Source organism: Toxotes jaculatrix, chromosome 24 (assembly GCF_017976425.1).
Source record: "Toxotes jaculatrix isolate fToxJac2 chromosome 24, fToxJac2.pri, whole genome shotgun sequence".
Lineage (NCBI taxonomy): Eukaryota > Metazoa > Chordata > Actinopteri > Toxotidae > Toxotes > Toxotes jaculatrix.
Genome location: NC_054417.1, coordinates 5,827,781 through 5,853,021, shown reverse-complemented (window position 1 = coordinate 5,853,021; position 25,241 = coordinate 5,827,781). Strand labels below are relative to the sequence as shown.

General features: G+C 41.9%; 1 protein-coding gene across 2 annotated transcripts in view; it reads right to left on the bottom strand.

Moving 5' to 3' along the window:
• The window catches only part of filip1l (filamin A interacting protein 1-like), a 63,618-nt gene extending 40,790 nt beyond the window's left edge, over window positions 1-22,828 (bottom strand). The window contains exons 1-4 of one of the 2 annotated variants that reach the window (XM_041032525.1): window positions 22,527-22,828; window positions 1,240-1,564; window positions 377-550; window positions 87-265 (exon numbers count right to left, since the gene is read on the bottom strand). In XM_041032525.1, the coding sequence (XP_040888459.1) occupies window positions 87-265; window positions 377-550; window positions 1,240-1,554 (668 nt within the window). In that variant the 5' untranslated portion in view covers window positions 1,555-1,564; window positions 22,527-22,828. The remainder of the gene's footprint in view (window positions 1-86; window positions 266-376; window positions 551-1,239; window positions 1,565-22,526) is intronic. The other variant, XM_041032524.1, reaches the window with a different exon arrangement.
• Between the last annotated feature and the right edge of the window lie 2,413 nt (window positions 22,829-25,241).

The following is a 25,241-nucleotide window of genomic DNA, read 5'->3' as shown; positions in this document are numbered from 1 at the left end:
AATCATATGTCATCAAATCTCCCTGAGGAAAGCAACATAAATACGTTTACACACCGCAGGGCTGAAGCGACAATTAACACACTGACCTCTCTCGCTCCTGCTCCAGCAGGTTGGTGAACTCGTCGCTCTTCTTCATGAACTCTCCGTGGTTCCTCTTCTCGTCTTCTAGCTTGTACAGGGTCTGTTTGTGCGACTGTTCCACCATCAGCAGCTGCTCCAGCATCCGCCGGTGTGTCTCCCTCTGCTTCTCCACTAACTTATCCAGCTGTGGAATGAGGACACAGAAAACCTCTGTCACCTCTGGACTGCTGTGTTTGTCAGTCACTGAGGGTATTTTAGAATAGTTTCTTTAATTACAATTGAAAGCTGGTGTTACCTCTACCATGGGCTTCTCATAAATATCCTCCTCGAAGACATTAGATTTGCCCTGGATGGCGTCTCTCTGCAGGGCCTGTAGGACTTTCTGTGGTGTGACAAAGCCATATTTGGCTTCCAGCAGGGCCAAGTCAATTTTCTCTGCCTTCAGCACTGTGATCACTTCGTCTCTGGCCTGGAGAAGAATGTGAACTTGGTTAGATTAAACTTTGTGAACTTTAAATTGTCAGTCTGAAAACCTCCACTGGGTTGAAAATAGATCCAGGTGGCAGAAAGTAATTAAGTCGAATGTAATCACATACTATCAAAGTTTGCCTCGGAAGGGTACCATTTTCTCACCATTGATTACTGTACAGCAGTGGTTCTCAGCCAGGGGTACATGTTCCCAAGCAGTTACTCGAGGGTACATGGAAATATTTAGCTCACTTTGCAGTCCTTTCTAAATTTAATTTCTCTTTTGTAGGCTGGTTATCTACAAAAATCAAAGTCCAGTGCAATGGAATAGATACTTCTATCTGTACTCTTTATTTGTTTTTGTCTACTTCATTTCCTTGAACTGTATCTAGCCCCTTTAACCTCTGCAGGCAGAGGCAGACTTTGGCTTGTTGCTATCATACAACAACACTGCCAGGAGATTCCTGGATCCAGAATGACAGGAAGTGGCCTCAGCTGTTTGCTGTCCATTAACACAGGCTTAGTCCGTCTTGAGTGCCCACTGCCCACTGAGCCACCGTGTCTGACTCTATGTCCGACTGGGGTCAGTGCCATGTCCTCAGGCCTGTCTGCTGCTGTACTGGCTAAATGTTCCCAGGGCTAAATCCAAGTTTTCTCATGCTTATGCATCATATCTACGGTTTAGATTACCTGCAGCTCCCCCTCCAGCAAACTCAGCAGAAAGACAAGGTCATCCCGGGAAAGGTCCCTGCCCTTCTCCCTCCGCCCGCTCTTTGCAGCACCACTGGTGCTGCCACTCCCGCCGACGCAGGTGCTGTTCTTGGCCGTCTTGTGATTCCGCTGAATGGTGCCGGTGTCATCCGGAGGCTCACGGTGTCGGCTGCGGCGCTCAGCCCTTCCTGAGGGCTCCTCTCGCTCCGCAGATTGCTTGCGTGTGTCCGCCTTCTGCTGCTGCACTGGCTTGGCCTTGGTTATGTCCTCCAGACTGTTGCTGCGGGAGCGCATGTTCCTTTACCTGTTGAATGAATAGAAGATGAAGGATCAGGATGTTTTATATCCTGCAAGCAGATATGCATGTGTATTTTCTGCAGCATTTATCTTCTGCATGTGTATGTGTCTGTCTTTGTATCTTTACCTTATTTATCTTTGCATTAAGTCAGATAAAACCATAAACAATGAGCAGAATACATAATGTGCCAGATTTCAGCCCATGACCATGACTTTGAAGGACTTAAAAGAACAAAACATGCAGATGCTTTTACTCTGTCACATGTAATCAATCTGTGAAGTTTAGTGCATTCCAGGAGTTTCTTTGTGGCTGATGAAATGTTTCAATTTACATTTTCTGGACAGAGGATTTATGCATTAGTGGGCATAGATGCCAATTTCACTCAACCTGCCTCAGCTGCTTCGCTCATTAATGTCCTTTATAGTCTGAACTGCCTTTAAACAAATCCTAGACATCAGTCAGTCCCAGGAAATAAGAAAAGACTCCACCAACCAACATGGCGAGCACCAAAATGCAAAGTACATGACCAGTAGCAATAGAAATGTTTAAATTTGAACTGTCCTTCCATCATCCTCGGAGAGTGTGCATGTGTAAACATAACTTCTGCTTATTGCATGTCAGACTGTGCAGATATAACCTGTTCTGTCATCATACTATAAGTAGGCCGTAAACTAGACCTGCATCCTACGTCCAGTTCCTTATTTGTCATGTATGCAGCTCAGCAGCATGTCGTCATTGCCTTCCATATTATTATTAGTCACTCAGCGGAATAGAGTCATCATCACCACGCCGTACCACTGGCCACAAAGCACGATTATGCCACAGATTCTTTGACAGTGCCAGAACTTTTTTGGACCCTGGAGGTTCAGTCCTGTCGCTGTGAATTACCCGAAGCTGCCGACCGTCATTCACGGCTGATGAATCTCCCCACAACGTGAATTTTTTTTTCTAGAAAAAGGTCGCCAAATCAGCCTGCCAGAGGATTTAGACACTGGAGCGCTGTGGTCTTCTTGTGTACCTACTTTGTCTGTTTGACAGATGTGGATAGGTGGTCTGATCGGAAAAAGGGGTAACATCAGCGTTGATGACATAGTGAGCTATGAATAAAAAGCATCGTGGCTACCTACCAAGGTCTGTTTGGAGTGTACAGTGTGCCTTTGTGACATCTGGTTTATGAATGGGCCATTCAGTGACTCACTGACTACGATAAATCTGACTGTGATAAATAGATGAATGCTGTAAGCCGCAAACTCACAGGCAAAAGAACTGTAAGCTCCGTCGCCAAGTAATTTATTACTTTTTCAGCATTATGTTCTGCTAAAGTAAATATATCCAAAAGGCAAACCAGAACAGAACCAAAAGCATGCTGGGACTCATTTCTGAGCGTTTGATGTGAGAGAGAATAATCTGCCCAAAGGCATTACATCATCATCCATCCAGCTCGACTCACGTCCAACTGTTTCCAGCTAACTGAGCTCGAGAGTTGCTGTTCCAGTATTTCACAACAATGTGCTCACTTTTAGTTTGTCATTGTAATTGGGCAACAATGAAATAATGTTGTCAATTTGAAAAGTGTACTACTGATACTAAATGACAAGGTTTTCTAGCATTCAATACTTCCTGGTAGCTCAGAAATGGGTAGTTGTTTTTATTAGCTACATAATATATCTATTTATTTATTCGACTTTATTGTTTAATTTCACTCTTTTTATTGGCAGATTTGGAGCAGATTGAGATTTTACATACAAAGCACAGGACTGAAGTAAAATAAAAATAAAAAATAAACAAATAAAATGCATAGATTAAACTATCCAGTGCAGTGTAGTTAAAATTTAGCTCCACCTTTACCACCTATAATGGTTAATGCAAGTTTATAGAGTTTATCACTTCCACCATTGCCAGTCTAAGGTTTAACTCACTTAAACTCAGTAGTGTGTGTCTGTGTGCACCCTGTTTCAACTATTCCTGTTTGTCTATCCAATAAAACAAGGAAAGCAAAGTTAAATTTGTAAAGTAATATTTTTCAGCATCAGTCCCGGGTTGCCACTGAGACAGAAATGAAAATGTCACCACTCCAACTGAATTTGCCTCAGACGGCCTAATTGGAGCTTGTTCGAGACTCCTGCATTGTGTGTCCAGCCTCTGTGTGAGGCCCACTGACAGTTTATGAGTAAGAAAGATGGCTGGGTGATTTCATTGTGCACACTCTAGGCAAGGCGCCACATGATTCAGAGCTGAGGTAATTCCCTGCAGTCTAAGACAGACTCCACATCGACTTACTCAGAGATCTGGGCCACAGGCGATAGAGAGAACTACTCAAAATGTGTGTGTGTGTGTGTTTGTACAGGTTTAGGTAATGTGCATACCTTTCTGTGCAATATGTAACAGATACAGTAGAGTTTATGTGCTTGTAACTTCACCCATAGCTTCCTTAGAACCTCTCTCACGAGCAGCTGTACTAGATACACAATCAGCTCTGATTAAACTCAGCTATTGGTCTCTGTGCCACAACTGCAGCCCCGTTAAATTTACAAAACCATGACGCAACAAACACACAGACGCTCACACTAACACATCCATGCATATAAAGCTTGAGGACACAGATTTGAGCTGAGATTGTGCAACAAATCCAAGGGTCACAGACATGTAACGCAGCCCCGCTGGGATTCCTACATGTGCAAGTATCATGTATCTGCAAAATCTCCAAGATGGATCAGAAATATATCACATAGGTCATAAAAAGGTTCACAGAGGGGACAGGAAAATAGCTTCCCACTGGATCTGACGTATCTCCAAATCAGCCCCTTAACTGTCGTGGTGAGAGTTGAATAAATGAGTATTAGGATCATTGTTGTATCTCTGGTGAGTGATGTTTCTGATTTTTGTGAACTGTGTTATTGGTTACTGGAAACTTGGAGCAAGTGTGGTCAGATTTGGAAACACTGGAGTGGTGAGCAAAAGTCCGAAGGAGCTGTTCAGAACTGTGCTGATGTGTGTTCACGGACTGATGCGAAAATTATTTGTTGAACTTTTCACCTTTCTGTCATTATCCAAATACTGATTACATTCAGGAATTTGTCCTTAGAAGATTTGAATGAGATCAGCAATTCCTAAAATACTCTTAATGTACTAAAATTATTGGAGGAACATAATGAGCTTTGAATATCAAGTTCTGACAGATTTATGTCCAAAATAAACTTTTTAAATGTGAGAAAAACAAGTCACTGTTCATTTTTATCAAGTAGACTTAAGCTGATTTGCCTGCAATAGATATGATAAAACCAGAGTTAATCCCATTTTCCTCCATTGTTATCTAATCACCTTTTATTATCTTTACAGCAACCAAATCCAAATAAACTCAGGGTGTAAACAGACTTTGGAAAGCAGCAGTTCCAAATGAAAGCACTGTGTAAAAAACACCGGCTTTTGAAATGCTTTGGTACGCTGTGTGCGCACATATTTTCTCCATGACCATGCTGTGTTGTCCGTGTCGTCAGCTTTGAGAAGGTGTGAAGACAAAATTGCCAAGACACAATCTTAATTAGCCACCATCTGTGACATGAGACCTCAGATAACCCTGTCAGAGGCGTTTTATTCAGATTAAATCAGAAATCTGAATCTGTCACCAGTGGAGGAATGGATATTACCCAATTCAGTAATCAGCCTACACTTTTCATGTTTGTGCCTGTGCTTCTCGCGCAATAATAATACATCATGATTTCCACCTGCTTAAAGACAAGTTGACAATAACAGCATGAATGAACGGGTGTGTGACATGTGTTTAACTGCCCAGAGATGACTTAACTGTGCTTTGTCCTCCTACTAATCCCATCCAGCCAGTGTCAGGCGTTTTTGTCAGACCAGCTTGAATAAAGTCCAGTAATTTTTCATTTTGTGCGCGGGACCAGTGCCAGGAGGTGATGTTATGATTAACAGGTGCTCAGATCTTATGCAATGGACTTGGCCGCTTATACTTTGGTTTTGGCAATAATGGCAACACCCTGAAAAGACTCGTTCAAGCACAAGCACGATTATACACAGAGGGAGAGTTAATGAATGTTTTTTTTTTTGGTCTCTGTGAATTTTCATGTCAGGCATGCATACATTTATATATGGATGTATAACATGTGTGCGTACAGTAGCTTTTCTTGTGGATCAAGGGTGGATCAGGGTTGACTGATGTAAGAAGAGTCTGTTAACATGCTGATCTGAAGCAGGTATATCATGTTTATCACGCTACCTATCACTGTTTGGCGTGTTAGTATGTTAGTGTTTGCTGATTAGCACTAAACTCAAAGGGGAGCTGAGGCTGATGTGTAATTTGGATGTATTAAGGGAGCTGAATGAAAATCAGAAATTACTGTTTGTGCCTTGAATCTTTAAACCATGTATATTTTATATTTGAAATACTTATCCAAGGCCGAGACAAGCAGTTTTTATGTTGGAGACGCCACCTCAATGTAAATATCTAGCAAGAATGTGCAGGGCCAGAGGTAGAAACACTAAAGCAGTGGGCCACACAAATAGAACTCGGAAGATGGAAGCGTTTTGGTTTATGTGCTCCAGAAGCAGTTTTCTTTCAGATGAATGGGTGCCATCTTGGAGTTCTACTTCCCACAATGCATCCATTGTAAACAGTCGTGAACCAACGTATTGGATGAAAATAATGTGGTGATGGGGCTCGATTAAAAGTTGAAGGATCACCAAGGTGATCACAATTCATCCTGACAGGAACATGGATATCTGTACAAAATTCATCCAGTAGTTGTTGAAATATTTCAGCCAACATTGCCACACTGCTAACGTGGTTCAAAATTAGCAATATTAATAAAAACAGCTTGCTTATTCATTCATAACTTCACTTTCTTTTTTTTTTTCCTCCTGTCCTGGGGCCTTTCCATTACCTTGTGCTCTCATTAAGCAGCGAGGACAATGTCCGAAGCCAAAAGCAAAGCTGTTACTGGAAACGGTTGGCAGTTTGGACAAGTCTAGCCGAGACCACCAAGGTTTCTCCAACTAGCTACTAGGTCAAAAGGCTCATTCATTCAAAGAGTTTTTATGCAATGAACTCACTAAGCCAGCCAGCAAGCCAGCCAGTCACTAACTCATAAACCCCATAAAGTCAGCTATAATAGCCATCAAGTAATTTTATCACACATCTGAACACTTCAAAAAGCAATTAAGCTCATTATTTTGTGGTTTTATGATTGTGGATCTATTCTATGACTGTTGGGACTCACAATCTAAACCAGAACCACACCCCTGCCACACACACATGAAAACCCATTCCCAGATGTTTTCCTAAACTTTGTCACTATACCTTAAAGTACACGCTCATCCGGGCACCAGGATCTTTTAAAGTGAACTCTTAGTGTCTGTGAAAGGCTAAAGGCTTTTTAGTGATGACTTCACTTTTCATGTGATCTGGAAGTGAAGCAGAGGGAGGGCCGTAAAAGACAAGAGGGTGAAAGGTGAGGAAACAGGTGTGCCACAAAAACTATACCTCCTCACTCTTTTCTTTCTCGCACACCCACACATGCACAAACAGCAGCCCATGTGGACGGTTGGCATGCGAGCAGTAACTCACAGACACGCACAGAACATATGCGTGCATGTGCACACCCACCTCTGCGCAGGCACACACAAATCACAGAGTAAATTCCTGCAGCCTGACATCACTTCGCTGTCAGCGTGATTGAGGGGAAGAGAAATGCAGATCAAAAGAGAGCAGAGAAAGGGAAGAGAGGGGAGGGAAAGATGTAGGAGCAGCAGTATATCCTCCTTTGAGGGATCTGCTGTTAGTGTACACGCAAAATCGTTGCTTACTGTAAGTTTAAGTATGGACCTTGATGTATGAATTTACTACCAGCTCTAATGTGGTTTGAGGCGACTGTGTAACATTTCTTAACCTTTTCCAAAACTCACTGGATAAAAAAAGAAGCCTTTATTCTTAAAAAATAACTTTAACTAGCTAATTTAGGCTTTTTTTTTTTACTGAAATACCAGAAGCTTTTCAAATTCTATGAATTATTTTACAGCTACAGGAGCAGTCTTCCTGCTTCCAGTCCTTCCTACATAACCCACACCGTCTGTTTGGGGCCCATGAAAAATTGATCATGCTGAGGAGGAAGCTGGTTTCCATAGAGAGGGAGGTATAACAAATCAGGTTTCAGATGTTCATTTTCATGTCAGCGTGTATTGACTCAGAGCAACACTGTGGAGTCGTGCATCATTATAGGTATATAGGAGGTAACTGTGTGCAGTAGCAGGTGACCCACTGAGGCTGTGGCGAAGTCAGATCCATGTAACACACTTTTAAAAGTCCTGGTCTGATGTGATGAATGTGAGGTCACATCCATGTATGAGGACTGTGTAATCAAATATCCAGTTTTAGTGTTGGACGATATTTATGCCTTTGTTTCTGTCATTTCACTGACAGTAAGCTGTTTAGATCCAGGTTGATTTTGCAAACATTGTAAACTAATGTACAGCTCTCTGTTATTTATTTGTGCCATCCTTTGCAGTAAATCTGCCACACATGCCTGCATATTGCATTAGTTATTCAAGAAATCAGTTATTCATCCGTCATTCTTTACACATTCCTGCTGAATAATGTCACGGCATCCATTCACATCGCTGTTCGAAACTGCAATTATATGTAAGCATGTATGCACAGCCATGCACTAAAAGAGCAAAAAAAAACAAAACAAAATGTAAGTGAAATTCAGTGTCAGTGATGATTAAACTACTAACTTACAGAGCCAGAGGAGGTCAGAAAGCCCTGAGATCCAAAATCACCGCTTTTCCTTTTGGCTCAGTGGGAGGTTCAGATTTATTTGGCAGAGCGGAGTGAAAACATCTTGAAATAAGCTTGATAAGAATATAAAAGAGTGTTCATGTAATACATTTGCTGGTTTTCATAGTGCAAGAGCCTGATGTTTAGCATTTGTTTATTACAGTTATATATTGTAGACTTAAAACAGAAACCTTCTTGTTCTGTAGCTTTCAGAACCCATTAATATAGCAGTGCCTAGATGTCTTAATGATATGCAGACAGATATACTGTGTGTGAATGGTCTCACTAATACTATTTAGAGCAATAAATACGGGCCTCTAGAGAGCACAAGGACAGTTTTAGACAAATACTTTGGAAAAAGGCGTGCGTCCTCTGGAGAATAGTTTTTTTCCATTGTAAAATATAAATGTAGTTCTAGTGTTTCTACTTGTGTTTCTCTACTGAAGGAGTTATTAAACAGTGTTAAATGCATCAGTTGTGCTAACAGTGCCCAGAGAGTGACTGTCAGAGAGCAGCGTGTTGTGTGCTGGAGGGGTTTCCATCATCAAGCCAAGAGAAACCAGTGAAATGTTTACAAACAGTATGTGTTGCCGTAGCAACAGGTAGCGATCGGCATTCAGGCCTCAAGGTTGAACGAGGTGCCATAAAGCTGTCGAAGATGTTTCCTGCAAGCATTAGTGCTGCTGGACTGTAAAGCAACAAGAGAAGTGGTTTGGGAATTCCTCCGCACTGAAGTTGTCCGCAGCTCACGGCATAGGGTCGGTAATTCCTCCAAAACGGCTGAGGAGGAATTCTCAGAGATGATCCGGCAGACAAACAGAGATGTCTCGGCTCACAGGCACACTGTTATTTAAAGCTGGAGGGTATATGACAGTGACTCGCTGCTACGGGGCTTAAAGCTGTTAAAATACCTGTCTGGTGAAAAGGAACACTGCTGCACATTTTTTACATCAAGGCCTCCTCTCTGCTAGATGATGCAACCTCAGGAAATCTTTGGACCGGCCAGAAACTGTAACAGTGTCAGATTCGCACATTTCCCCTGAAAGCACATCTCAGAGACAGGGATCATATTCAGGAACAGTGGAGTTCCACACCTCTAAATCTGATTATATGGAGTAAGCTCATCACTTTGGTAGGGACACTCTTCCTGTTGGAAATGGAGCAGTGACAGTAAATCTCACTGGTGTCTCCTACTGTTCAATCAAGGGGAATAACTGTTGCCATCAGGCTAATGAAAATTTACTGCTACACAATGAGCAGTGGAAGAGCATGTTTCTTTCACCAGGGGGCGCCATGTTGCCATTAAAATTAGGATCTTCAAAACTCTTTGAAGACACATAAACAGAATCTATGAATATATATTTTCCTTTTCCAAAACTGTAACTACTGGAAACAACATGTTCTCCTTCACTGAAAGGTCTGTTCTCTGTGTATGTGCACTGATGGTTTTGAGTTTCCACATTGCACCAGTGTAAGTTTCATACTGGACCATGATTGGCTCTCAGACTAGTTGGAAAGCTCCAAAATCCTGCTCATACATATACATCTTAAAGTCTGATTTAAGGCACGGAGAAACTTTCCACCTAGAGCAGATGAATGTGAAAACAAACTCTGCAAGAACAGTTTGCTGCTATTCTTGACTGAAACTTTTTGAGTTTGGATTTTGATCAGACAAAACATGCAATGTGACAATGTTATCTTGAGCTCTGAGAGTGACATTTTGTAGACCAAACATTTAATTGAGAAAATAATTGGTAGATTAATTGATAATAGTTGCAGCCCTAATGTTGAATTTGTGATTTCATGCTCTGTAAAAAGTGATCTGACTTGATTTGACAGAGGTGATGCTGTGAAAAACAAAGACTGCTGCTTGTATAATTAGACATTAAACCGTGAGAGAAAGGGAGGAAACACCGACAATTTCTGAGCCAAAACAAACTAATGAATCTGTTCATGATCTCTGAGCTTATCCAGGTAGCATGACCTAAAGCTGCTGACTGTAAGGACAGTGTAGGTGATCTGTCCTCTGGGAGAAGGGAAGCTTGGATGGGGACTTGTACTTCCTGTGCCAGGTTTACATTTGAAGGAGTTTGCAGTCTGGGAAAAGGGCCAAGTCTGATGTTAAACCATGAAATGTGGCCAAGCATACATGCACTTAGTCTTACTTGCTGCACTGAATGTGTAAATGCACACACGCACACACATATGCTGTCTGGCTGTTTGTCTGCCTTTGAACAACAGTGTTGCCATGAGAATGTCTTTCTCATGATCTCATGGCTGGCTCCAAGTGTTGGATTTTACTGTGTGTGTGTGTGTGTACATGGGCATGTGTAGGTCTTCATTGTGTATTAGAGATTGTTCTTTGTCCGTCCTCCGTCGTGCCAAGGTCTAAAGATTTAACAAGGTCATACTGGTGACATCAAAAACAGGCAGCCGTACAGAAGTTCAGCGACCTCGCAACCAGAACTGAGACCAGATGATTTTTTAATGGGGCCGGTCATGCTGTTTTGATTCAGAAGATGACGCTCATGAAGTGAGCCTCTTCCTCTTCCTTTGCTCTTTAGAGCCACTATCCCTGACTCTATGTTTAGCCTCGTGGACTCCCGTGTCAGCCTCAATACATGTCCTAAACACGCCCAATATATTTAATATCCTGTATTGGCTTTCATGTCTTGGCAGGTGCTCCAAGCTCAGTGTCATCAGACTGTAACCTTGTCTGTTTTGGAGCAGGTGATTATGAGAAAGAGAAGCCTGAGAACTGATGGGGTTTGAGTTGGCCAGTAGCTGCTGGGTGGTGATAATATCACCCCACTGGATGCCACACTGAACAAACCAAAAGTGAGGGTTCATCCGGTTCAGCGGCTGGTGTGCTTCAGATGGTGGCATGACTTTGCAAGGCTGGGCACTAAACTTGAAAGATGATAATATTATGATAACAATGGAAAAAAGGCCACTGCAGTGACAAAGTGATAGAGAATTATCACCTGACGCTGCAGTTTACCTCAGATGTACAGAGCTTTTTAGCACCTTTCAGGACGTGGCTGTGTTGTCTGCAGAGATGCAATTATAATTATTATAATTATTGTTACTCACATAAACCTAAATCAGCCGCTAGATTTCCCGTAAATGGGCCTCATCTGAGGCGTAAAGGTTCCTGTTGCAGATGAGAACAAGTGAAAAAGCTTTTACCATTTATATTGCATGTGATTCTTCTTTTACTTTCACTGTTAAGGTGTTCCCTGAGGTAATATCCGATATCTCTAATCAGAGTACATATTTCATGCAGTGTATGACATGTAAATATCCATGCTATTATACCTAAACCTGTGATTTGGCAGACAGGGAACAGAAAATAAACTGTACCTCCTACACTGGTGACAGGAAAAGCTCTGCAATCAGATAAAATGAAGCAACACATGAAACAAATTTGCATCTTATTCACATCACCACTGTGCAAACGCTGCCAGAGCTGCTTGATTTGTTCCCGGCGAAGCTGAATTGTTTGAGTATGCCACTGGTTTGGTGTTCAGTGATAGAAAGTGGTTCAATTTATGTTTGGACCACGTTCATGTTTAAATTTCAACACATCTCACCCCCTCAGTTAACAACCATCTCTCTGAATTTTCCCTGGTTAGGCAACATTTTTAAAGCATCCAGATCTGTTTCCCAATTTTAAAATCTGATTCCCTGGTCCTCCTCCCCCTCCGCCCCCTCTAAAGGGTCCTCTGTGCCCAGCATGACAGGGCAGCCCCAGACAGATCCGATGGTAGGAAGGTGCGAATAGCTGAAATGATCTGTCACCACAAGGGCCACCAGGGAAGAAGACGAATCACCTACAAGCCCAAACATCATGACACTGTGATCCTCTCTGCTGAATCCCGGACAAATACACACAGATAAACACATGCACCGACACACAAAAGCAGCCGCTTCACTGTCAGATCAAAATAATGTTTGATCATAGATGGTGTCATCTAAACCCAGACTTCTTCCTAACACGGAGTTTTTCCCTGCTGGTGACTGTGCTGCCGTTCGACTTCAGTCACTAATATGTGAACTGAATCACACCTACAAACACATTAGCAGTCGTACTACAGCGATTCATAGGCCATAAATGACACTTTGAGAGCTGTGAAAAGCTTCTCAGGTTAGTCATGCTGGATTTTGAGGCTTTTTGACAGTTCTGTACATCATCTCTGTGCTTTTATGCAGAAATGTTGAGGAGATTAATTCATGGGTTGGGGCTCATTACTTAGTGTATTATAGTGAACCATTCTCTTAGCAAAAAGATTTTTTTTTTTGCAAATTTAGTACCAGTCTTATTTTCTATAGAGATTTGAGACTATTTTTGTACTTTTACTAATATCAGTACTAATTTTGTGCTGTAGTATTATATTAGTTTTTATTTTGTGCACTCCCTCATCCTTTTTCTTGAGTTTGTGGCAGTGTTTCTTTAAAAGCTAGTATATGTCTTAATTTTAGGTTGTGATAATAACCTTGCCTTGGTTGTAACTGTTATTCAGAGGTTACAGGGGTCTTCTTTGGGACCCTTTGCTCTGTTCAGTCAGCAGAGGGCAGCACATTTTTATTTTTGGGAGTGGCCTTTCAGTGCTTTTGGACTCTGAATGATGCTGCTCAGCTTCATCAGCAATGCCTGCATTGCATATTTTGTGTTTTCCAAACTTTTGGGGCTAATTTTGACCCAAATTGTCATCCCTTAACTAAAATAAGACTAATTGCAGGGAGATCTTTGACACTTGTTTCCTGTTTTGATATGTTTGTGATGCAGTTGGGCACTCCGTTTTGCTGTTGTGCTTTTGGTTTTTTATTTACTTGTGAATACGGTGTTGGTGTGTTTTGTCCCTCCTGTCTGCCGTAGTGTAGTTTACTGTATGTTAAATGGATCATTGTATTAGTGGCCTCAGACAGCTTGTGTCGTCAAATACCTTTAAGGAAGTGGATGTTTATGTTGCGTTTTTAGATCATCTCATTTTTACAATTGATAGAAAGCAGTGGGTTCCTAATCTGTAAAATAACTTCCACCAGGAAACAGGTACTTTACTTGAATAATCACTTTGCATAGTGGTTTGTCAGGATGAAAACTTGTACGTTCCTCTCATCTCATGCAGTAGACCCCACTGCTTTAAAGTCGCTTGGACTTGAGATTTTCTGCGTTCGTCCCCTGACTGAGGACTGACAGCGGATTAGAGAATCCAAGGATTCATCAGCTGGTCAGCAGGCTGTCACTTTGTCTGTAGTAATTGCATCTACAGGTATATGGTCATGGAAGTCACGTAAATGTGCTCATATATCTCAGTACCCAGTACAGAAATCATTATGTCTGACTATGTCTGTTTCTTTTGTGTCTGTTCAGCTTGAACCTCTGGTCTTTCACTGAGTGTGTAGTCACTCAGCAGGGACTTTAATTTTCAATATTCTTTTCCCTCTTTGTAAAAATAAAACCAAAGTTAAAACCAAAGGTAAAGGAGCATTCAGCTGAAAGAATAGGGAGACAGATGGCAGAAGAAAAAAATGGTAACAGGTAAGAAGAAAGAAACAGGAATAAATAGACAACAAAACCTGTCAAAAAAAATAAAGAAAGAAAAAAGTAGGCATCAACAGACGCCCATTCATTCACCGGTGCATCTCCGGTCTGTCCATCCATCTGTGTAGTGACAGAGGATTGACAGAAGAGGATTACAGGGTCACAGCATCCATCAGCTGGTCCACATGCTGTCACATTGCCCTCAGTGCACACACATACTGTCATTTACTCAGAGATTAACTCTGTTGAAGAGGTTGCATTGCAAGTGTCAGTCAAGTTACCATTGATTCATGTAGTGTGTAATTCTCCTGATAACATGTATCAAGCATATAATCTGATTACTGTCACCTCGGTTTTGTATGTAAATTTTATAGAATATAACCTTTAATGTTTTACAGTACAATTAAATTTTTTTATTATTTTTTTTATATCATTGTAAATGAGAGAAAAACCCTCCCTGGTCTGCAGAAGCAGAAAATGTCAAGTCACAAATGAAGCAGAAATATTCAGATATTCCTCATTATTTTCTCAGCTAATGTTTATTACATACCTCCTCCTTTTCCTTTTCTTTTTTTTTTGGCCTGTAATCCAAACTGTCCAGCAGCCGACAAACCCGGGGACTAAAATTAGAGGTCATCCAATCCCCTGCACAGTAGAAGCAAGGAGAAGGCAGTGGTGTTGGACCTCGTCCTGCTGAGGAACTGTACTGTAGTCTGCTGTATTTATCCTTCCGCGGCCAAGGTTTCATTTATCATGTGTCAGCCTAAATCACAAAGCAGTGTAGACTTGTAATTGAGATGCTACCTATTTGTCCTATATTCCAAAATGAAGTGTTTAAATTAACTTAAATGGGAAACTGAAAACTGTCACTGAAGCCTGAGTCAGCAAGTACAGCCGAGTCTCTTCACCACCTGCAGCTGCTAACACATTTACATCTGAGGAAGTAGAGAGTTTAATATGATTTCTGGGTGTGTGGTGGCTGCTTGTGCAGCTTAAATGGTTAATACGCTGGGTATGTTTATAAGCGTATATTGTGTATTTTGTAGTCACAGCTTTATACATGTGCATCTGTGGATGCAACTGCTGTGTTTAACTTGATGATAATTAAATGTAAACTTTGCTTTGCTTCTCTCCGCCTTCCTGCCCCTGTGGGCCTGCCCCCAGCCCAGTTCTCCAGTAAGCTCTTCGATAAGCTGTCCGATGAGTCACACCTCAGGCTATTTACAAGTCAAATGTCTCAGCTATAATTGGAGCATCGACTTTATGACAGTGTGATATTGAGTCCCGTTGTCTCCAGGATAATGCAAATCATCAAATCAATTAGGCGGACTGTATCTGATTCACAAACAAACAGGTAGATGTGATTTGTTTTTGGAGTTTGCACACCCACAGTGTCCTGAAGCATCTTATCGGTATACTATTATGGGGGATCAAGACCTCATTATCTAGCAGCATATGAATTTCTCTAGAGGTGTTGTGGTAATTTCAGTATTGCCTGCACTGGTCAGTGATTTTAATCCCCCACCCCACTGATAATTACAGCTCCAGTTTCCTGCTTCATCAGCTCACAAGAGCAGGAGAGGTAGAAAAGGATTTTGATAACCTGATAGATCGATCGCTAGCACAAGAGATAGAGTTTGTCCCTAGGTAACCCCAGCATGTGACAATAGAGGATAATGATGCAGTTCTCTGGCTCTTTCTCGAGCTTCCTTAATATTCAGTTGCTGTGCTACTTTTAAGCAGCAAACCAGCATTTCTCAGTGAGCTGAGTCATGTTTTCTTTTTCGAAAAAATCAGCCTGCTTCAGTTCGTACAAGCAGAGCTGCGGTTCTGTTTTGTGGCCGGGTATCGGTGCATTGTCTTCTTCCAAATTATAGTATGAGTCATAAAACTACAGAGTGTACATCAGGTGAAAACATTACATTTCCTTCAAGTCAATTCCTTCAGAATTAATGTACTAGATAAGTTTTTGCACAGTCGAGTTTGTCTTTGTACCCAGATTGTGTAACGTACTGTGTACAGAGGTCTCTGTGAAGCCCTGATTTCGGAGGGAAGATGAAAACAGCTAAAGAGAGACTGCAGGGTTGTTTTGAAATGAAAAGATGAGCTGCCTAAAGCTGCACTCCATCCTTCACAACTTGGACTCCAAACTCTGAAGCAGCATTGTGGCTTTGGCCCCCTGCTCTGTTTATGAGTCATCTTGGCAGATGGGTGTAATGTACCCCCCTTCAACCTCACCAACACCATGTGCTGCTGAGCTGTGGGCCTCATCCCATATTGACACTGCAGTAATCTTGCCAAACAGGGTCCCACACTGTACAAATCATGCCCATTTAAGACAAGTCAGTCCAGTGTTGTTGCTAAAGTGAGTAAATTAACTGTCACAGAGTGCGACAGTGACATTTCTCACTGTCAATGTATCACTCCTGTCCTGCCCTCGCCTGTTCCCGTGTGCTCTCAACATGCCTCACTTCTCTTAAATAAGAGGCAGCAGGGAAAATGTTAGTGGGTCATCAGAAAATAGCCCGATAATTGACCCTGCAATTTAGCAAACGCAAAAGCCGCACAAAGTCACAGAGCCATGCTAAGCCCTCTCATCTCGGCTGAGTCCATTTCTATAGCAACAGCAAACAGACAGGGGAAACAATGGAGGCTTAAGCTCAAACAGGAGTGTTCGCAGTGGGGTTCCTTGGTGTGTTTTATTTTTTTCTGCGGTGCATATTTAGCACCAGGCTGCCACCTGTGTCGCTTTATCCAATCATGTTACATATGCCAAGAATTTCACAACCAAAGCCGAGTCCCTGGTGGAAATACAATGCAGAAATAGCGGTCAGATGTGAGCTGGCTCTCGTTGAGCTTGGCCTGATATAGAGCTCTGTAAAGATTTCTTTTACATAATGTATGCATTAGCTGTACCCATGGAGAACAAGCTGCTCTTTGCTTGGGTTCAAATTTAGCAAACTTGTGGTGTTAGATCTGTTGTGCTACAAAGGGGATAATAACATGCTGCCTGTTGATATGTTTTTTACATTCTTACGTTAGATGATTTTAGGAAAAAGATTTAGCCAGTGAGCTGAGGTGTTGGAGGATGAAGTGTAGATTGAATTTAGGAACTTCTGTTTTACTATGATTGAACTGAAGACAAGCCGGACACCTGTGCAGAGCTGTTAGATTTGAGAGGTTACCGGGGGCGGGGCCTTTGGTAAGCACAGGTCAATCAGAGGAAAACCAGTTTGAACGCCAGGTCTTTTTTCTCAGAGAATATGTTTGAACTCCACAGTATAACGCGGTAATCTGTCTGACACGCAGACCAGCCGACAGCGGCTGTGGACGTCATTATCTGCATGTTCGTGATCGTTTCTGCTGCATCATGGAAACCACTGGCCTTGTCTAACAGCTTGCAGTGGAATCTGAGTTCAGTGGACCCTTGTTGTATATTTAACATTGAACATCGGCCCTAAATAAAGTAAAGCTGATGACACACTGACTAATCTGAGCAATGTAGATGACCAACAGTAATAGCATCAGGAAATGAAAAGATAACCAGGGTTAAAAATCTGTTCTGGTGATAAATGTTTTTGATAACAAGTTAATTCTTTATAATTAGAGTTTCAATGTGTATCACAGTCAGTAAGAAGTTGTAAAGTAGTCTTTTTTTTGTATGTTCTGCATCATTACTTTAAATAGCAATGTTGTACAGTGTCGTAACCACACACATTATAATTTGCTGTTAACTTGTGTTGTGGTTATGCTTGTTTTTTATTGACATAAAGCCAAATTATTCTTTCTATCGAGTCAAATGTGAGTGACACGACTTTACCAGTATCCAGATCACATTTGTAGGTTTATGAGGCATCGTCATCGTTTCCTATCATTGCAGCACTCGTTGCCACAGAAATGACGCAGGCCTGCAAATTGACTTGCAGAACGTTCTCTGAAAAAAGCTTGAAACTGTTGCTTGTTCCGCCACCTCCTTTCTAGTCGTCATGCAGAAGAGTCTCATGGGGGGAGTCACAAACCCTTTTTAGTTTTTGTTCTGCTTCTGATATTCTCCTGCTGGCTCTCTCTCCTTTTTTGTTGTTCTCGTCACAACGTGTGATGTGCTGTGTGGGTAGCGAAAACAGTAAATGCAGACATTATGCAAACCTCATTCCAAACATGTTTAAAAATTGATTTGAGACGGGCAGATTCTCAGAATTTACAGAAACATCGCTCAGATAGGACCAGAATCGAGAGAGAGTTGCCTGACTAATCAAGTTATTAGATTCTCCTGAGTATGTAATGGATAAAAGTGAACTTCAAAGCCAGTTCAAAGAAAAACATGGAGTTATGTGGTTTTTCTCCTTTCGGGATTTTCTCACACACAAAATCGGAGCCTCCAGCTATCATCCCCCTGCTGATGGTTTTTAATGCAGCGCAGTCAGCCATCCATCACTAATGCTCCGTGGTGTACTGATGCAGCACAAGCATTACTCACTTTTACACTTCTACAGAGATGAGCAGCGACTGTGTCTGCCGCAGCAAATCACACCGTAACCGCTCGGTCCAGCGCAGGCTTAAAGATGTGAATGTGAATTATTAATGCGCCCGGAGTCAAGCTGTTTCTGTAGCGATGCACCGGGGGAAACGACGCTGCTGAAGTAAAGGGTCAGCAATAAAATGCAACATAAAGATAATAGAACGGCCATCCACAGCGTGTTTTATCAAATTACACATTAAAGTGTAACATCCTGAGCCAACAGGTTGAGCTGACAGTGAATTTTTGGAAACCGTATCCCTTTGTACACTTCAAAATAAAGTGCTAGCAGCCTTTTGTCCTAATACAGACTTTTTCCTTTTTATAGTTGTCTGTCCCTGAGCCTCTTCTGTTTGTATGTCTTCACTGGCTCACATGGGAACAGCTTCTGCAAAAGCACCTCCCCGCTGATCTTTCAGTGCCCACCCGGCTGTACGACCTGATCTCAGCTGACTTATTTTGACTTCACTTGACAGCAGAAGGCTGCAGGTCATGCTGTGAGAGATAGAGAGGGACTAATGTTGGACAACACTGGTGTTTCTCTCTTGGTATATATAGTGCTCTTTTCCCAGAGCTCTGGGCGCTTGGTATTCTGTGAGAGAAACAGGACCCCCATGACTGAAACAAGTCACTGTTCCTGCAGCCAAGCGCCATGTGTCCCTCAATCCACGATCTTCTTGTACCAGTTGACCCCAGTTCAGCCACTCGTTGCTTCAATTCTGCAGCGCTAATTGAAAAATCTGCCAGAACCATAATTTTGTATGCTTACCATGTCTGCAGGCGAAGGAGTTCCTGTGTGGCAGCACACATTTTCAGACAGGCTTTGCTCAAAGGTATTTGTACAGACTAAACACTAAACTAATTTGAACTAAATTAAATGTTTTCTGATAACTTCACAAGTCAAAGTTATTCTGATTTAGTTTTTTAGGAATGACATTTTGGCTTGGTATTTGTTATTGATACTAAAATTAATAAAACTGCAAAATGTAAATTAGTGTTTAATAAAACACAGTAGATGGTAAATGTATTTGTCAACAAATTAGCTCTATATCTTGTGCAGTATTTGTTAAAATAAATTCAGTATTGATCATGAATTCTGGTCCAAAACCTAGCAGGCAAATTACAGTCTCTCCTACATGTCCTTGACTTGCCTGTGCTCCGTCTTTTTTACAAATTAGTTTTAAAGTCCAGCTACTTCCAATTATAAAATAGCATTAGCTCTAAATAATCTGATGATAGCTGAATGGAAATACAAAATATTTCAGTCGCTGCTCACATCAACAGCTGATCTCATCCACTCAGGGAGAGATGGCTCAGGAATTCTCATTACTTTGAACCAAGCTGCATTACTTTATTGATTCCACTTTTTTCTTTTGGCATCAGTGTCCGGCTCAAGGACACTTCAGCAGGCCTTTGGCAGGTGTGATGTCTAAACCATGTGTAAACCAGACAGATTGATAATTAAGTTGTGACGTGCAGTGTCAAGATGTGATCGGAGTATGAGAGAAATAAACTGTGGGAAAAGCACTGTCCTGTTATGTAGCAAGATTTTTTCAGTGATTTACAGACTACGTAAAACTTAGTTAAAATCCAGGAGGATGAACAAAGATTCAAACTGCACGCGTGTTCGATCTGCTTTTTTAAGGGCTAATGAAGAAGAGATTTGCTTTGATTCTTTCTCACACACACTCACTCTCATCCCAGTGTGGAATCCACCACCAAGCTCTCCCCATTGATGAATCAAACAGCTTCGCTAAAGCCTCCGAGCCAGGCCGTCTAATCCGAGCTACAGCTGGTGTGAAGCTCAAGGTGCGAGGAGTTTTGCTGTAATGCGTGTCTTGTTTAATGATCTCTGCCCCACTACCCTGAAACTGTCAATCACACTGAAAGAGAAGGCGTTTACAACAAGGTGCTGCGCTGCAGATCAGGCAAAATATTATCAAGATGTCAACATTAGCTGTAAAGCAGTGGTTACAGTACTCAGACTCCTGAAACTGCAGCAGTGTCGAACGGTGATGTCTCAATAGAAGTTGCATACTCTCATATTGTCTATGAGCCAAAGAGTGATCTCGCCATGTTTCAGTTTGTTAATATAGAGGTGTAAAGATAATTAGTAATCAGCTGTTTATTTATATTTTACCAGGCAAATTAAAAACCGAACCCTGCTCTCATGATCCCACATCATCCAGCAAAATTTCTATAAAATAAAAAAGATTAAAAAGAAGTTGGAGGTGGACACGCAAGCATCGTGTTTTGATTATACTTGTAACTTGAAAAGAAAATGAATGAATGTTAATGTGGCTGTTCAGTTATTATAAATATTAGAAGCGTCATCTAAAACTTAAACATTAAATGAATTCATAGACAGTACAGCGAAACAGTCACACTCCACTTCAACTCTCGTGACCCTTCAAACCGCATTCATCGTAAACTCGCTGACCAATCTGTCGTGTCGTCGCCTCCTCGTTGGCTTACGGCAGATTGCCTGCGCCAGAAGGCCGTGTCTCTCCATCCCGCTATCGTACGTTCTTAAACAGATTAACCTGTCACTTCTAGTCACATGCCAAATCCCAGGCCTTTTAAAGCTGCATCTGGAGCGTGCTGGGGTGTCCTTCTGTCAGCCCAAATATTTACTCACAGGAGGGAGGTTTGTGGGAGTCTTTGAGGAATGTTTCAACACCTGTTGACTTATTTTGTGTTTAACGCATTGTCAGAAAAAAGAAAGCAAAAAATGGCCTACTCTATTCCAGAGACAAAATTGACATCTTCATCAAAATAACCAATTTATAATACAGAGAAAAGCAGCAAAACATCATCGCCCGGTCGCATAAACGACCGGGCGATTGGTCGTTTATGCAGTTATAAATGCAACCATGAGCTTTCTTCATTCATAACGTGCAAGTAACCACAAACCGTAATGCATGCTGACGATCTTTGAGAGCCATGCTAATCCTTTTCTTGGAAACATCTCTCTTTTACTATGCTGACCACCACATACCAACACATCATCAAACTATACATGCCAGCACAGGACATTCCATCTGGCTTTTTTTTTTTTTTTTTTAAGCTGAAGTGGAAAATAATAACGTCTGAGATTCACCGTTAAACTCAGCTCAAAGGAAAATGCTTTATTGGCCTGACATTTGACTGTTGTCTCTCTCTCCCACTCCTCTCAGTATGTTTCCAAACTGAGACATGAGTGCAGGCCTGGTAACTTGACCCCCTCCCCTCCCTCACCCGTCCTCCCTGCACTTAGACACTGTATGACACAGTTGCGGGTTCTCATGGACACGCTGCCCTTTGGAAATTCCCCGGCTGCAGCCAATACGACCCATTGGGTAACACCAGCGTCCACTCGAGACATTATCACTGCTCAGGAGCGGATGAATTATCACCGCAGCTTTGATGTGGCGGGCAGGGTGTGTTACCACCCTCAGGACGATATCGTGTTTTGCCCTCATCGGCAAATTTAACTGTACAGAATGGGTAATTTACTGCAAATAAAAAGGCAACTAAACTTCTGCCACTGCAGAAAAATCAAAATCAAATAGTTTATAGATTCTGTCTCCTTGCAAAATAAATTCAGTCTAATTAGATTAAATTGAGATCAGCAGACATTCCCAGTGACCCCCCTCAGAGCCTCCAGCAGTCTCTCTGCTCTGGGCTCTAATCTCTGTATCTGTCTAATTAGCAACAATCTTGCAGAAAAGCTGCCTCAACGCAGATTAGCTCCCACTCTCCAAGTGTTACTCCAAATCCACTCAAGTTATACATTTCCATGCATCTATGATTTAAGCTTTTGTTCATCAACAATTTGCTTTATCTTTGCAGAAATACAGAAAACTGTGCTATTAATTAATAGCATGTATAGAACTGATAACATTAATGATGTAAAGCTAAACAGCAGTGATTAAAAAAAAAAGACATAGTCTAAACATGTTGCATATATCACTTTGTATTTGCCAAGGACTTCAGTATTATTTGACCCCCACACAATCACACTGGCATGCAGCACATTTGCCTTTGAATCAAAGAGATGAACATTGGGTCTGTCAGTGTTTGCACACACACATCCCCTGACACACACACACACGCCGAGCTCCGGTCTTACCTCTTGCAGCGAAGCTTTAGCCCACTGTGCTGTTGTGCCTCTGCACTGCCACTGGCTGTGCCTTCAGCCCTGCCGGCTCAGATGAAACGTTATCCTCGGTGTGAATTTTTGCTCTGCTCTCCTTCCCGACGGCGAGTGTCCCTTTTCTCTCCTCCGTCGCGTCCTCAGCTGGCCTCTCGTACAATCCAGGTGGTCTGATAGGTGGGAGAGAAGGAGAGGAGGAATAGGCGCGTCTCCTGACAGACTGAGGGAGCTGCTGCTGCTGTGTGTGTGTGTTTGTGTGTCTGTGTGTCTGTGTGTGTGTGTGTGATGATGTCTGTGGCTGGGGACTGTGAAGACAGACTGTGTGTATGTGTGTGTCTGTATGTGTGTGTGCAAGCAAGATAGAGAGAGAGAAAGAGGGAGCACAGGGGGAGAGACAGGACCTGCCATGCAGATATCAGCCCTGTTGCGGTTAAATTTAAACCACCCTCCCTTGTGACACCTTGAGCCACGGCTGCCCTCCCTCCCCAGCATGCACACACACACACCCACACTCTCACACACACACACCCACAGTACCATATGGCCCCTGACAGAAGACTGAGCCTTTGGGAGTCTGTGACTGTCCCTGAGGAGAGAAAGAGTGAAGGGTGTCAGCGAGACCTTTGGAAAATTACAAAAAAAAAAAAAAAAGGCGCCAAAACTGCTTTGTTATTCATTCACTTTACCCTCAGTCCACTGTTTGCACACAGTATACCTGAAAAACAAATGTATCATGATGCATGTGATTGCCTTAGTGATGCATCATGATCAACTTTTTTTGGACAGTTCTTCAGTAAATAACCAGTGGTGTTCCCCTTTAACAAAGCCCCTTCAGGTGATTTTTTTTTTTCACCTTGGAGTGGGGTGAGGTTGCACCAAAAATAGGTACCTGACACTTTAAGTGCCAAGCCCTGCGCTGGTTTTAAAATCTGGGTTACTTTCTGATGCAGTCGGAGGCAGGAGGGTCACAGACGGTTGAGTCACAGCAGACGTCAGAGCAGTAATAGAATTCTGGGCATTGTTCGGCATGCAGAGCTAAAATAAGCTGCTTTTAAATGAATTAGTTTCCTGTTCAAGGTCTGCTTTTTTCTGAAGAAGAAAAATATCAAAGCAAGGTAACCAAGTAACGACTGACCTGTGGATATGTGTGAATATGTTGGTGGATGTGTGTGTGAGTGACCTGAATTGCGTCACCAGAGTCCTCCAGCTGTCAGTGGCTCCTCTCCTTGACACGCTGCCATAAATTTCCCCGCCAACTCTCTTTTCTTTCACCTTTATTTACCCAGGTGTGTGTGTGTGTGGGGGGGGGGGGGGGGAATCTATGCTGAGTGTTTTACAATTAGTCTTTCACACACTATAAACTCCCCCCATACCACTTTACAGCTGATGAATTAGTGAGAATTGTTGGAGCAGTGTTTTCCCTTTTGTTGTTGTTCCCGGCACATAGACCATCCAAATAGTCCAACGCTCTAAGATATTCAGTTTACTTTCATATATGACAAAGAAAAGCAATAAATCCTCACATCTGAGAAGCTGAAACCAGCAAAAGTTTTAATTTTTTTCCTTAAAAAAGACAATATGATTATGAGAGTTGTTGCTAATTAATTTTTTGTTGATCAACTGATCCTTTAATCAACTCATGTTTGCATCTGTCTGCAGTTTGTAATCAAACATGTAACCCATTTCTCTACATTGGTTTGCATTTAAGGCTTGTAGATGAAATGTGCAGTGAGTGCAGAACAGTAGGCGGGTACAGGAAATGTTTCCGAGCTCCTAGCTGGGTAGAAGAGAAGGAGAATGATTCAGTGAGGAGAAAATGATGTGAGATACTTCTAAAAAAACATGAGGTTTTTCAGCCGACAATGGGATATGGGAAGTGACTCAGCTGTTCTGGTTGCAGCTTTTTGAAACGGGGCGCACACCTACACAAAAATTTAGCCTCTGTGTTAAAAAAACACATTGGATATGTTTGTCATAAGCTCAAATAGACGGCTCGCTCTACGTGCACGAAACCGCAATTCAAAGACGACATTGTATCAGCAAATTAAAGCCCATAAGGAACATATTTGCAAAGCTGTGAGGTGATATAAAATGACTCCATGCTGTGTGTGTGTGTGTAAACGTACAATGTTGCATTTGCCCACAAAATTAAGAGTGAATTCCAGTAAAGATAAAAGTTATTCAAGCCGTTGAGAGAGCTCGTAAGGTGAAGCACTGCTGAAAACATGGATGTAGACTTTTAGACAGTTTCAATGACGAAAAAATGGCCTCTGAAAAATAAAAAGTGCTCTCCAAACCCTGAATAGGAAGGATTTTGCAAAGTAAGAATAGATGATATTGTGAATAGATGGTATTTATGGCTGATCCTAACCTCAGTGGAGCTGTGATTTCTATTTCCCACCCAGTGAATCACAGCAATACACCAATAAATGTATTCCACTGTGTTACTGGCTTTATATTTTGACAATACGTGATCTAACACAGCCACTCGCACCAAACTGTGCATGAATTTACATACTGGTTCTGTATATTACTGCATCGTACAGTGTTTTGATGCTCTACACACATTTGGCACAGGACTGTCCACTGATGGACAAGATTTACAGCTTGGGCACGCTAAGTGTTGTGCTGATATATTTCATTTTGGCAGCTCTGTCAATCATTTTAAAAGCTCTGTGAAGTAATTTAAGT